Source organism: Danio rerio, chromosome 4, assembly GCF_052040795.2.
Source record: "Danio rerio strain M-AB ecotype USA chromosome 4, GRCz13ab, whole genome shotgun sequence".
Lineage (NCBI taxonomy): Eukaryota > Metazoa > Chordata > Actinopteri > Cypriniformes > Danionidae > Danio > Danio rerio.
This window is the reverse complement of record NC_141024.2, coordinates 71,982,501-71,998,250: the sequence shown is the minus strand read 5'-3', so window position 1 is coordinate 71,998,250 and position 15,750 is coordinate 71,982,501. Positions and strand designations below refer to the sequence as shown.

At 38.6% G+C, this 15,750-nt stretch overlaps 1 protein-coding gene across 4 annotated transcripts in view; it reads right to left on the bottom strand.

Moving 5' to 3' along the window:
- ptprb (protein tyrosine phosphatase receptor type b) overlaps positions 1–15,750 on the bottom strand; it is a 93,459-nt gene that overhangs the window by 69,219 nt on the left and 8,490 nt on the right. For 3 of the 4 annotated variants that reach the window (XR_015941993.1, XR_015481659.2, NM_001316727.2), the window contains 2 exon segments: positions 7,035–7,298; positions 50–313 (listed from right to left, as the gene is read on the bottom strand). Coding sequence is in view for 2 of the 4 variants with exons in the window: in NM_001316727.2 (NP_001303656.2) it covers positions 50–313; positions 7,035–7,298 (528 nt within the window). In the remaining 2 variants the exon portion in view is untranslated. 4 annotated transcript variants of the gene reach the window in all.

Here is a 15,750-nt window from a genome sequence, read left to right as displayed (position 1 = left end):
AGCTAAGTGTCAACTCTTGAAACGGCACCTTCATTCAACTTGTACTAACCTGCTTTTCCTGTGATCCATGTCTTATTAGAAAGCGCTCCACTCCTGGTACTGACAGACACTTGGTAGCCCTTCCCAGGACTCAGATTCTCAAACACTACATATGTGTCGTCAGGCGGTAAGACTTTCTCAATAGAGTTTGAACCAGGTGTCGTCAGACTGACAAGGTAACTATCCACGTCCCCAGAAGCTTTATCCCACAGAACCCTGATGCTGTTCCGGTCGCCGTTGTTCTCCGTTCTTAGCTTAGAGACTGAAGCTGGAGCTGCACAGAGAGAGACGATTAGATTAGGCACATTACTTTTTTGGGCTCTTTACAGCTGAGCTCATTAGTGTTCACCCTTCCAAATATGGTCAATAATGTGCTTTGGATTCTAGGTGTTGTGATCAACACCACTGGCGATTATTTCCTGTAGTAGTCCGCTCACCAGCGGTGTAGTCTCTGTTGAAGTTTACCTCCTAATGAACTACAACTCGCAGAGCTCTCTGTGCTCATCAACTCCTGCAACAGCTGTTTAAACAATGCTGTAATACCTTGATGTTTAAAGTAAAAAAGGGAAAATGTTCTTACAATCCTTCATCTAAATGTGATGGATCTTCACTTCTGACATTAGTACTGGCTTTAGTGACCTAGGATCTGGCACAGATTGTCATGCATTTGGTTTTGATCTTGTTTTCTGCACACATTAGTGTCAGGATCCAGCCCTTACAGCCCTGTCACTCCTGTCTCTGTTTAATGTCTCTTTGCTTGTTTTGTGTATTAGTCCATGGCTGTCTCTTTTGTTGTGTTGGCCATGTGCTCCCCTTGTCCTGCCTCCTCGTCTTCCTATGCCTCGCCGCCTTGTTCAGTCCTTGTCTGTCTAATTACGTTCACCTGTTCCTCGTGCTCTCTACTCCCTTTAATTCGGGCTGCGTCCGAAGCCGCATACTTCCATACTATATAGTACGCTAAAATCAGTATGCGAGCCGAGTAGTATGTCCAAATTCATTAAATTCGAAAATCAGTAGGCGAGAAGTACCTGGATGACTTACTACTTCTGGCGAGGTTCTGGAGTGCGCATCACATGCATGCTGCCCTATCCCATAATGCCCCGCGAGCAAATTCATGAATGGGAGTAAAGTGACGCAATTGACGCAGGTAGGTCATGTGACCTTGACAAAATGGCGGAGGTAATATGTCCGAATTCCATTCATACTTTTCACGTTCATACTGTATAGAACGTACTTTTCTAATGGCCGAGTAGTACGTTTAAATTCAAATCCAGTACCTACTGAGTAGTAAGCGGTTTCGGACGCAGCCACTGTGTCATTTCCCTTTTTGTCCTTGCTGGTTCGTCTCAGTCTTTTAGTGTACTTGTCTAGCTAATCCTGTTAGTACTTGATAGGAGTTAGTATGCAGTCTAGCTTTGTTTCTTTTGTGTAGTCTTAGTCTAGAACTAATCTTTTTGATCTTGATCTTGAATTCATTTACCTTTCTGATTTTTCTCTTCTCTCAGCAAAGTTGCTGTCATTTTCCTTTGTCTTTCTGTTTGTAGCTAAAGATTTATTTCAAGTTTTCATTTTGCCATTTCTGTGTCACACCTGTTGCAGTGCCCTAGTTTGGACACTTGAGGGCACTTGTTTGTGTTGTAGTTTCACTTCATTTCCCATAATCCTTTGTATCACTGATTGTGTTGTGTTACAGCTGTTTCATGTTTGTTAATTTAGTCCTGTCTTTATAAACCCTCTTGTCCTCTGTTTTAGTTGCCTTAGGGTTTTGTTAGTTCCTCACGTCTGGTATGTTTGTCTGGTTTTCTAGTTTTTTGTATTACGGTTATTTTTGGATTCCTGTTTGTGTTCGTTTTTGTTAGCACTTGTTAGCACTCCTACCCTGTCCTTGTATTTACCCGTTTTTGGATTTTTGCCAGTTCCTTCTAGTGATGGTGAAATGAAGCTTTCTGAACCAGTGAAGCGCTCGACTCAATTGTATCGGAAAAAGGTTTGTTACTCGAAGCTTTCTAAATCAGAGCTCGATGAGGACCTCTTCTGGTGAAAGTGTGGGAAAACACTGTGTTGCCATAATGTCAAATGTTCACAACTGACCAACTCATTCATGTAGTAATACAACAACAGCAATATAAACAAATTACTCAATTACTGTAGTTTTTACACATAAGATATATTACATTACACAACTGATGATTGTAGTAAAATCCAAGGTATTCAAAAGTTTATCATAACACAATTAGTCCCGGTCCAAGCAGGGATCGAACCAGCGATTCTTGATTGGGAGGCGAGTGCTCTAGGAGGACGCTATATGAACGAAGCTTCAAGGTTGCATTCACCAGATGCTCTTTGTCAAACACAATACATCGATATGCGGTGGTTTTCTTTAAAGATAGTCATAAAAAAAAATACGCTAATACACTTTAGTATTGTTCAAAACCTTTTTACTAAAAAATACTATTGTAGTTTAGTTTAATTACTGGTGTTTGGGACTGGTGCAGTGCTTTGGAACAAATGTATGTAATAGACGCCTAATCTCTCGCTATACACTTTACTATGAGGGTGTTTAAACCTTTGAATCAAAATTCGAAGCAGTCACGTGGGTATAGGCGAAAATAAAGCTTCGGACGTCACTGATCACGTGATGATGGCAAAACGAATCAAGCTCCGGTACACTGCTTCACTGCGAGATGTATCGTTTTTTTGATACATGCTTCGAAGCCTCGGCGCACAACGTCACATCACTAGTTCCTTCGTCTGGTCATCTAGTTTTTGTATCTTGCTTATAGTTCTGTGCAAGATTTGAAAATCTTTTTGGATACCTTTGTCTTTTTGTTAATAAATTGCTGCACTTGGATGTTTGCGTTTTGTGTGATTCTCTCCCATTCGTGACATTCTGTGATCCAGCAGTCCCAGTCTAGTCCTAGTCTTTTGTTAGTTCTTTATTTTAAGTTCCTTTGGCTGTGTTTTGCTTTCTGTTTTATTTCTAGCTACGGCTTATTTCTTTTGGCCTTTTGTTTTTAGTTTTAGTAGCTTTATTTAGTCCCTTGTTTAATTTTATTTCTCAAGCTCTATTTTCCCCCTTCCTAAATATTTTTTGTTTTTACTTTGTTCTACCCTACTGAAAAAACGGCTGGTTTTAGCTGGTTGACCAGGCTGGTTTTAGAGTGGTTTTGGCCATTTCCAGGCTGGTTTCCAGCCATTTCCAGCCTGGTCTTAGCTGGTCAGGCTGGGAGATGACCAGCTAAAACCAGCTTGACCAGCCTAGCCAGGCTGGGAGCCCAGCCAAAATGTCCAGTTTAAGGCTGGAAATGGCTGAAAACCAGCCTGGAAATGGCCAAAACCCCTTTAAAACCAGGCTGGTCAACCAGCTAAAACCAGCCAACCAGCCTAGACTGGTTTAAGCTGGATTTTTCAGCGGGGTAGTTTGTTTTTTGCTTGCTCTTCTTTAATATTTTCTTGTCTCCCCAGCTGTTTAGTCCTGTTGTGTTGCTTGTGTCACCCGCCTCCTGAGTCTCTGCTGGTTGTAAATCCCGCTTGGCTTGATGTTCCATCTGTATTCCACCCCTGTCCCAAACCTGAGGTTCTACTAGCTCACCAATCTCGTTCCTGGAGATCCGGTTCTATGCAGAGCTTAGCTCCAACTTGCCTCAACACACCTGCCTGGATGTTTCGAGTATATCTATAGTAAGACCTTGATTAGCTTGTTCAGGTGTGTTTGATTAGGGTTAGAGCTAATATCTGCAGGACACCGGACCTTCAGGAACAAGTTTGGTGACCCCTGCACTAGCTACTTACTGACTGCTTGACCTGAAGTTTGGAATTTACCTTTCCTGACCAGCCTGTTCCACCCCCACAAGGCTATTACAACTGTATCATCCATCCCTCACCAGCCTGTTCTCCTTCCGTCACCAGCCACTATTGTGTGGACTGTCCTTCTGCATTGCCTTGGGTCCCTCCCGTGAACAAACCTCGCGTTCTCCTGTCTATTGTGTGTTTGGGTTCTCCTTGCCAACCCTGACACATTAGAGTTTAAAAGGTGGAGTAGCTATGTTTACATCCAAACATGTGGAAACTGGATTATCACATGTAATATTTGTGAAAAAAGCCTGTTTCCTGATGAATTGGCAGCAAAGGTATTGTGTGTTGCATTTTTAACACCTGAATCTGACGTTTCTGAACTGTATCTGATATATAATCTGAGTCCCAGATTGTAGTATGAGGAACATCCCAAAGGTGCAGAGATGGCTGTTATTTCTTTCTGGACAATCCAAATGTTCACGCATGCACACTAAAATGTTTAATATTGGGAATGAGGATGAGGATTTGATCAAAACTACAAACATGGCAGACATGTGCGATTGTAGATCTTTCATTCTATCCAATGAAAGAAATGCTGATGTTGTTACTTGTTACTAAGTTGTTACTAAGCTGATCAACAGGGCGTTTTAATGAGATGCACAATTATGACCAAGTCGAACATCCCATGTATTGCTGACTCCTCTACTGTACACTTCACTCACAGGAAAAAGTAAATGTTTTGGTAATAGTTTAGTTTAGGTCACAATTCATGTTCTTAACAACCCATTAACTACATTGTAAAAAAAATCAGCAACTTTACGGTTTATTCTGGCAGCTGTAGTGCCGAAAAACATAAATTAAAGCATAAATTAACAGCCGTTAAATTACAGAAACATCCCGTAAAAAAATGGATTACAGAAGTTTCCTTAAATTGACATTGCTGGTAAATTTCTGTAATATGTTATCCGTTATTTTACGGTATATTTCTGTAACTTAACGTCCGTTAATTTACGTTTTTTTTCCTGTCAACACAGCTGCTGGAAATAAACCGTAAAATTGCGATTTTTTTTTTTTTACAGTGTGACACTATAGCTTAATAAACTACCAATTAGCTATTTATTAAGCACGAATTCTGACCTAAACTGAAGTGCTACAAATATGTTTAGGTCATGTAAAATGGGACGCAGCACATTCCGCGAGTCTATCCAGCTGGTCTTTGGTGTCACTTTGGTGTCAAAGATCCAATTGCAGGTTTAATAAGAATAGTCATGCAAGCATGTAATGGTCAGGAGATGCTGGTACATATGGACAATCCAAATCGTAGTCATCTAACAGCCTTGTGATTAAAATATGCGGCAATACAGAATATAACAATGAACAAGGCTATGGTCAAATAACACGGTAGGCAAAACAAACAGCAACACAAACACTAACAAACAGCGACAGAAACCAAAGAATCAGTAATGAACGGGTGTATCAGTGGTGTATAGGTAGTCCGAATGATTAGCGATAACATGTTTCATCAGTGATCGGCAACTGGTGCGTGTAGCTTTGTGTGTTGTTTCGATTTTTACTTAATTGTACATTTGTACTAAAGTAAACATAAATAATCCATCCTAATTATCTCGGTGATAAATAAATGCGAGAATGTAGTCTGTAGGTCAGATCGAGTGCTGTTATAAGATGACAAAAGCCCACATCTCCAATCACCGAAAACGGCTGCAAATCTTTAGCTATAAACACCCGCACTGCCTTTGTTATTTTTATATTTCTCTCGGAACCAGTGGGGTATGTTTGCTTGAAAGATTCAGCGAGGGATTGTTGCTATTTGGAGGACTTTATTACCTTCTCTGCTATCCTGCCTTTAGACAGTGATTTGCTGGGTGATGGCGCTGCAGATGTGCAGTCATGGTTATACCAACCCGGGCTCATTGTGGAAACGTAGCCCCGCGGACGTTTCTGCGGACCGCGAGATATGTCCCGGGAGGGTACGTATTCGAGTGTATTTGCGCTTTTTCGCGTCTCGGGTGCCTCTCGGGAGCGCGCGCCGTTCGCGCCAGCGCTGTTCTCGCGCGAAAAGCCGCTGGATCGGCCGACCCGGCCGAACTCCTCTTCCTCCTCCTCCTTCCCTAAACCTGAGCGACAGTTTCCAAAAGCCGTCCAGAAAAAAAAAAAAAAGCAAAAGCCCTCATCTTTGATTTCGACCGCGTTTCCGGATCCCGCCGCGTTCTCGCCCTTATTTTTCGGATTCTGTTTTTCGTCTTACCTCCGCCGACGCAACGCTGTGAGCTAAGCGGCCAAACTGGTTGCATCGGGAAAGCCCTCCACTCGGAGTCGAGCCGTCGGCCGACGAGCGCGAAGAGGAGGAGCGGAGCGGCACCACACCGCCCCGCAGCGTTCGCTCGAAAAAAGTAAACGCGTCCATACGCACCTCCGGCCACGTAAATTGCGGCTTCCAGAAACGTCCGCGGGGCTACATTTCCAGAATAAGCTTGGGTTAGTTTATACGTGTAAAACGCAGGCGCTTTCTCGTTATGTTGCCTCACTTCGCCAACGCTTCTTTGTACTGTTGCCGCAGCCTCACTTCACCGCCGCTCCCCAGGTTAAAGTGTGGAATTATGGTTAATCGCCCCCTAACTTTAGAGCATAGTGATTGGATATTTACTCGCGGGGAGGAGTTTCCTCATCACAGCTCATGGACTTACAGGCACACGCAGTCAATTCAGGGAGATATAAAACGCAAATAACTTATATAAACTCAAAACCAAGAATACCGCAATTCACAATCGCGTATTAAACCGTGGAGGTTGTACCAAATGGTTCAATATTATATTGAGAACCGTGGCATCCCTACTGTATATTATAATACTGAATACAGTGGAAGTCAATTGTTACAGTTTCCATCTTATTTTGTGTGCGGAAAAAATAATCAGAACTCATAAAGGTTTGGAACGAATCACGGGTGAGTAAATGATGACAGAATGTTCAGTTTTGGGTGAACTGTACCTTTAAGTCTTAAAAATGCGAATGACTATAGTCAATCAAATAAAAATGCACACACGGTTAAATAAACGAAATGATTAAGGCAACATGACGTAATGTGAGATAACAAAAGGTGAACAAGGTAACCTTTCAGCCCTTTAAACAGGAAAGGGTGTTAACATGCCTGCTTAAAATACAGAGGAAACAATTTCAAATACCTGTTTGTGCTTGTGTGGACGCTGAATTCTGCAGCTCTCCAACCTCTGTAACGACAGTGATGTTGTAGAGTCGTCCAGAAATCAATCCCTTCATTGTATATGAAGTGGCTGTGCTCGCCACTGTCGAGTTCCATGCTGAATCTCTGCCACTGCTGTCTATGAGCACAATCCAGTATCGCTCTGTTTTGCCTTTACCAGGCTGCCATGAAACATCCAAGCTGTTTGCATCACCAGAAACCTGTAGATTTTCCACTGCTGAAGGTCCTAATAAAAATAAACACCGAAAGATGTTTAGCATTTTTCACAATTATTAGTTTCCCCTTAAGAAATATATATATTTTACTGGCTACAGAACAAACTGTTGTCCGATGACTTGCATAACTATCCTTACTTGTCTAGTTAATCTAAGTAACCTACTTAAGCTTTTAAATTGCACTTCAAGTGGAATACTAGTAAATTGGGTTATAAGTTGTAAAATAATATTATGTACAAACACTAAAGAAATCAGTTATTAGAAATTAATTGTCAAAATTATGTTTAAAAATGTGTTAAAATGCACACTATATATATATATATTAGGGGTGTCAAAATTAATTGTTTCTTTGGTGCATTGCGATGCAGACGCGGACAATTCTGTATCGGTTCAGTAATAATCATAACCGGTTATTATGTACTGACGTCATTTATCTCCTATGCGCTCTGTCGCGAGGGAGATAAGCGCCAGTATTTACAACACTCAGCCAACTCAGGGCCGGCCCTTGGCATAGGCACCATAGGCAAATGCTAAGGGCGCTGTATATCCAGAGGGGCGCCAGAAATGAGCGCGGTTCAGTTGGTTTTGTTTTCGATATTCCTGACACACATTCAGTTACAGACGGCAATAACTCAAAAACCTCTTACCCTAAAAAGATCTAAAGTGTGTTTCCTGTGTTTTTATGTTTCACAGCTGTCTTTTCTTTTCTTTTTTTCGCTCCACACTAAGAGCACTCCTCCGTTTAAGCCCTCGCAATATGTGTTTAGCCGGGAGAGCTCGCGCTGAGAGGAGCTCTCAGTAAGGGACCGTCGGAAAAGTGCTTCTTTTTTTTTTTTTTTTTTTTTTCTGCTCCGCTCAGCGCGAGCTCTCCCTGTTGCAAGGGCTTAAGTGTGTATGTGTGCGTGTGTGTGTGTGTGTGTGTGTGTGTGTTTGTTTCTTTGGTGTTGTCTATGTTTGTGTATGTGTTTGAATGAGAGACAGTGTGGTGCTGTGTGTCTGTGTGTTTATACAGACAGCTTGTTATAGCCTCTCCTCTAAAATATAACACTGTATATGGAAAGCATCGTCAATGCACTGTGATGCACCACAATATCGAATTGAACCGAATCGAAGGCATGATAATCGTAACCGAACCGAACCGTGAGACCAGTATAGGTTCCACCTCTAATATATATATATATATATATATATATATATATATATATATATATATATATATATATATATATAGTGTTCAACAGAATAAAGAAATTGATAAAAGATTGGAAAATTCAGAGTAAAATAGAAAATAGAGAAAATAGAGAGTAATTTGGCTTTTTTTGGTGGAGCGATCTCTTTAAATCTTGCATTATATATTCTCTCTCTCTCTCTCTCTCTCTCTATATATATATATATATATATATATATATATATATATAAATATATATATATATATATATGTGTGTGTGTGTGTGTGTGTGTGTGTGTATATATTTTTTAATTTCATTTAATTATTTTTTTTTACAATGCTTTCATTTGCTTTGCTCATTACCCCAGCACATATTTAATCTAATGTAGTCAGTTTTTTATACTACACTGTTTTACTTTGAGGGAAAGAAATATAGAGATTAAATTTAATTTACAGTTACTTAAGAGATAATTAAGCAAAAATCTAAACAACACGCCAAGTTACATGATGACCACCGGTTACTTAATAATTAATAATTGCTGGTCACATAAACAAACTACAAATCCCATCATGCATCTTCATACACGCCAGTTGCCGATCAACACTGATGCGATGCACACAGCTGAAACTTGCTATCGCTTTATATATATATATATATATATATATATATATATATATATATATATATATATATATATATATATATATATATATATATATATTTCTGTTTAACGGAGAGCAGATTTTTTTTTCAACACATTTCTAAACACAATAGTTTTAATAACTCATCTCTAATAACTGATTTATTTTATTTTTGCCATGATGACAGTAAAAAATATTATACTTGATATTCTTCAAGACACTTCTATACAGCTTAAAGTGACATTTAAAGGCATAACTAGGTTAATTAGGTTAACTAGGCAGGTTAGGGTAATTAGGAAAGTCATTGTATGACAATGTTTTTTTCTGTAGACTGTAGAAAAAAAATTGCTTAAAGGGGCTAATACTTTTCACCTTAAAATAGTGTTTACAAAATTAAAAACGGCTTTTATTCTAGTCGAAATAAAACAAATAAGACTTTCTCCAGAAGAAAAAATATTATCAGACATACTGTGAACATTTCCCTGCTCTGTTAAACATAATTTGGGAAATATTTAAAAAAGAAAAAAAAATTCAAAGGGGGTGAATAATTCTGACTTCAATTGTATATATATATATATATATATATATATATATATATATATATATATATATATATGAAGTATTAGTGTAATTACAATTACACCAATTACTATAGTACTTGTTATGTAGTCATGGGTGTATCTAAGGATTGTCCCTCTAAAATTTATTTTCAAGATGTTTGAACATAGCGACTTGCTTTTTGAGGCTTAAAATTATTTATTTAAACCACTGTGTTTGTGCATTTTCAGAGTGTTTCACTGCGTGTCTTCAGTAAACCCTGACGTTAGATTTTTTTTTCTTTTTACCTCAAAAAGGATTTGGGCTGATTAAGATGTACGTAAATTAGGGCCTCTTGAAAACCGTTTAAGACACCAATAGTGGGTCCTGACCCCCTAATTAAAACCCACTGCTATAAATGCCTATCATGTTTATTACTGCAGTTGACTACATTTGCAGAGTATATATGAAGGTAGTCAGGTATAGGGATAGATTTCCCCTCTGGCAGACATTATAATAACAGTCCTTCTCCATGCGCTCTGTGTGAACTGGTGTGCAGAAAGGAAAGGTGTGGACGCAGCGGGTCCCGCTGTGAATTATTCTTAGTGAAAGCTGCAGAATGTCCAACATCCTACATGTGCAAACATGATAGCGCCGCTCTTTGCTTTTTTAAGAAAGCTCTTCCTAATGAGGTTGTATTGTAAGAAAACAGGATAAGAAACCTTTAAGGTTGAAGGTCAAATCTTGGCAACCTCCTATGACTTTTTTCACACTTTCTCCATGAGTGCCATTAGAAAGTCAATATGTGCGAATATTATACAGCTTTGCGGTAGTTCGTGTTTACTCCATTCATTCATGTATTTGTATCGTCTAAGATGTATAGCTGGGTTTAGGGGTGGGGTACGGTGTCATGCCTCCTTATAAAAAGAATCATACATTTTCACGAGACTGAAATTGTATGAATTCGTATAAATTAGCCACCATACTGACAAAACATCACACAGTTTTGATTCTTCGTGAGATCTGGCTGATATATCTGGCAGCCTGATTGGTCACACTTTATTTTGATGGTCAGTTTGGTCTAACCTAATATAACCTAATTCTCATTAGGTTATAAGTAGACCGTTAGGTTGGGGTTAGTGTGAGTTGACACGTACTTGCAAAGTTTCCTATAGTCAGTTAAATGTCTGTTGAAGAAGCAGTCTACTAAGGCCCCGTTTACACTAATGCGTTTTCGTTTTAAAACGCATAAGTTCTGCTACGGTTACGCCATCCGTCCACACTACGCCGGAGTTCTCGAGCGCCGAAAACGTTCATTCTAAAACGCTGCTGCTCCGTTTCAGTGTGGACGAGGAAAAACAGAGACATCTGAAAACGGAGGCGGGACTGCTAAGATTCGCTAGCTGATTGGGGCTTTTGTTTCATTGCGTATCCTTCCCTTATTCGTCAAGTCCCTATCACATGACTATAACACATGGCTTCAATGCTACCGGAAGACAGTACTGTAAACAACAACATGGACACAGAAATAGGAGCATTGTTTGCATTAGTGTATGTTTTAGGCACCATATTGCAGTGATTCATTTGTTAAGTTTAGTAGCAACTCGACCTCGTTATCTGTCCACAAAAATACCTCTCTTGCTTTCTTTGCCATCGCGTTTAATGTTCAACCGGCGTTTGTTGACTAACAATAACCAAATGCCGAGCGAGACGCATGCTTTCTGTTTATACTAGAACGTGCATGCCCAGAGTGCGCGAATGGTCACGTGATATACGTTTTTGGTGGCGTAGTGTGGACGGAGATTTGTTCAGAAACGCTAGTGTGAACGCAGATCGTTTTTGATCTAAAACGCCGTTTTAAAACTAAAACGCACTTGTGTAAACGGGGCTTAATACGCAAATAGACCATAAAAATAAAGTGTTACCATCTACTTTTTACAATTTTTTACATGACGGAAGTTCAAACATCTGTCACCGATTAAGCACTGGACCCCACAGGGCTAAAACCGCACCATATCTATGTTTTTTAAGACAATTTTACAAATGAAAGACTTCTTTGTAAGCTATCAATACTCAATAATAAAAAGGTCTTGCATGTGCTTATTTAGTATATTTTCACAGGAGCACTAGGAGTCTGAAAACGGTTTAGAAACAAATTCTCCCTTATAGAGAAATGCATGTTACAGTAAATGCTTCTGCTCTCCTGTGACTGTATCATGTATGTTTACAATTCTAAACTTCCCAATTTTACAATATTCAACATAGCACTCGGATATGTTTATGACTACCTAAATTATTTGTGAAACTTAATTATCAAACATGATATTTTGTATTCTTGCAATTGAATTGCATTTAAAAGTCATTCAGCTCAATGGGCATGTCACCTTTTACACAGCTTCATGGCAAAGTAAAAATGCAATAGCAGCATGTAGCTACTTCCCTGCATTCATCGGCCAATCAGTCGGTCATAAATTTCTGTGACAGCACACAGTGAAAGAGGTAAAGCGGTTCCTTGAAACCAGAAGCCAGTGTTAATGAAATAACCAGCCCAGAGTCCTGACCTAAACCTTAAAACTGAATGTTATAGCAGATATTGCTGAAAAAAACCTCACAACAGCTACTGAGGTATGGAAGAGACTGGAAGAAAAGCTGATCAACCATTACCATTGCCATTTACACATCAGTTTCAGACAAAAATGGGAATTTTTAAATGTATTTTGCCAGTTTGTATACTCAACAACAGCACTTTATGACTGAAAACACATCAATCTAAAAGCGATCCTTAAAGTGGCAGTTTTTGTGTTGTTCATGTGTCAATGGAGACACCTGAAAATGAGTGCCGTTAAAATTCGTCATGCAAGTACACAATGTGTTTAGAAGAGTGTAAGTCATGCGCAATCAAACACAAAAATGGTGGCGTATGAGGTAGCGTTGTTATTGCTCATGTGCTTGTCAACTCTTCTTCAGCAAAGTGTGGATTTACTTCACATTACAACCAACAGCAGAGATGCATCTTACACACGCAGCTAATTCTACATACACACCAGTGAAGAGTCGCCGAATGACAGCGTCAAATACTAGACTGACATACAAACAGCTTGGTTGATCAATTTTGCAGGTGCATAAATGTGAAAAAAACTAAGAAAGAAACTAATTTCTGTCAACAAAAATCGTATGATACGCACTTTGACAAACACGTTGGAAGTATTTTTGTTCCATCAAAATGTGTGGTAAGGAATGATAACCCTCCGACAAGCCAATCTAGAACAAAATAATGCTTAAAATGTCTCTTAAACGCAGTATTTGAACCTCGAATATCTGAAAAAAAAAAGAACCACCCCTTTTAATAGGCTGGCATTGACTCTATATATATATATATATATATATATATATATATATATATATATATCTTTAGCTTCTTCAGAACGCAGCAGCACGAGTGGTCTTTAATGAACCTAAAAGAGCACATGTCACTCCGCTGCTCATCCGTTTGCACTGGCTGCCAGTTGCTGCTCTCATCAAATTCAAAGCTCTGATGTTTGCTTACAAAACGACTTCTGGCTTTGCTCCTTCTTATCTGCTGTGGATATTTTTATCTGTGGATATTTTTAACAAAAAGTTCTGTGTAAACGTAAAAAGTAAGTGAAACTTAAAACAAAAAAATGTAAACATAAGTTCCCAGCTGGCACAGGATATCAACTTCACGTCAGATTGACGTTGTACCCTGATGTCATAGGACGTGGCATTTTGTTTTGAAATAAAAATCAGGTTGACGTAAGAACCCAACGTCAGACAGACATTGTATTTCGGTCACTTTCCAACGCAACCTAAAAGCAACCAAATATAAACATCTAATTATGTTACAGCTTGGCATTGTGTGGACGTGACCCCTATGATGTCGATCAGAAGTTGGATTTTGGTTGCCACACCCAACCAATAAGTGTCAGTGTTTAACATCAATATGACACTGGTTTAAGATGTTGGCTCGACGTTGTATTTTGGTCATTTTCCAACAACCTAAAATCAACCAAATACGAATGATAATCTCCCGGAAATCGTGCGTCTCCTGCCTGGTCCTTAAACACATCGCACATGCCTCTCCACCAGATCCCTCCCAGCTCTTCAGGTACGTCGGGCGAAGCTCAATCCCAACTCTCTTCAGGGGTGTCGCGCGTCACTCACCCCCACCGCTCTTCAGGTATACATCGCATGCAACTCAAACCACCGCCACCCTTCAAGTACATCGCTTGTGCCCCAGTAAATGCTTTGAGATACGTTTTACTTTATATGCAAGTTTATTTATTAAGAGTGGTAATCCCAGAATAAAGACTTTAATCTCTATGTGCCACCGGACCAACGCTGATGAAAGAAATGTCATTTACTCATAAACAAAACTGAGCATGTGCACAGAAAAAAACACACACCTGCACGCCTGACACTGCTCTGCTCCCAGTTGTGAACATGCACACTGAAAAAATAGCCACGCTGCTCACACGCCGCTTATGCATTGTGAAATCACAACAGTCTTTTATGAGGAGGTGTCGGCACGCAGTGAGTTTTGCAAGTCAACCAAACTAAAGGTTAAACAATATGATGGTGATCTTATTTAGAGCATGGCTCCTGATAGGTTTTTTGTTTGAGGCTAAAGGAGGGATGATGAGTCTGGGAGGTAAGACTTAATAGAACGAATTCTCTGCCATGAGTTGGGTCTAAGACAACACACAACTGATAAATCTATAAAAGATGTTTTTTTTTGTATTCTTTAGAATTGTCTAGAGAATTTTATTCAAATGAAATTAATATTCATGCAAAAGATTTCTTAAGTTATCTTAGCATCACTCCAGTTGTGTCTTTTACATTGTTTTGCAGTCAAATTTATCATTAATTTATGTAATTTTATGTATTTAAAATAATAATTTTAAATTTGATAATAATAATTTTATGATAATAATTTAATTATTAATAATGATAATAATTAAAATAATAATTTTATGTATTTAGAGTAATAATTGTATAATCACAATAATACTGTTATTTTAAAATAATTATATATATATATATATATATATATATATATATATATATATATATATATGCACATAGCCAGGGGGGTTTGGGTGGTTCGAATGATATGTTCGATATGAGCTCATTTGTCCCATTTTTGACAGTTTGCTATGATAAATTGTGAAATTATCAAATCGAAGAAGGCTTTTAAGAAAAATAACCGATAAAAGAAGGGTTATATTATTTACATGGACAAATTCTGACTGACAAAATGAGCTGGCCAATTTGTTTTTTGCCCATAGGTTACAGCTTTTAATTGAAAACATTTTTTGTTGTTTTTTTATTTTTATGATGAATGATGATAAATTAGCATTTAAAATTAGAATTAGTTTATATTTTAAAAAGTCTAATATCATTACATTAAATATGAAACTATAATAACTTATAAGTAAACAAATTTCTGTCAACAAAAATAGTATGATATGCACTTTGACAAACATGTAGGAAGCATTTTTGTTCCATCAAAATGTGTGGTAAGGAATGATAACTCTCCGACAAGCCAATCTAGAGCAAAATAGTGCTTAAAATGTCACTTAAATGCAGTATTTGAACCTCGAATATCTGAAAAAAAAAGAACCACCCCTTTTAATAGGCTGGCATTGAACCTAATATATATATATATATATATATATATATATATATATATATATATATAACCTAATATATATATAACCCTAACGCAGCAGCACAAGTGGTCTTTAATGAACCTAAAAGAGCACATGTCACTCCGCTGCTCATCCGTTTGCACTGGCTGCCAGTTGCTGCTCGCATCAAATTCAAAGCTCTGATGTTTGCTTACAAAGCGACTTCTGACTTTGCTCCTTATCTGCTCTCACTTCTGCAGATCTTTGTGCCCTCCAGTAACTTGCGTTCTGTGAATGAACGTCGCCTCGTGGTTCCATGCCAAAGAGGGAAGAAATCAGTTTCCCGAACGCTCGCGCTCAATCTGCCCAGTTGTTGAAATGAACTCCCTAACTGCATCAGAACAGCAGAGTCACTCGCTGTTTTCAAGAAACGACTAAGAACTCAACTATTTAATCTCCACTTGCCTT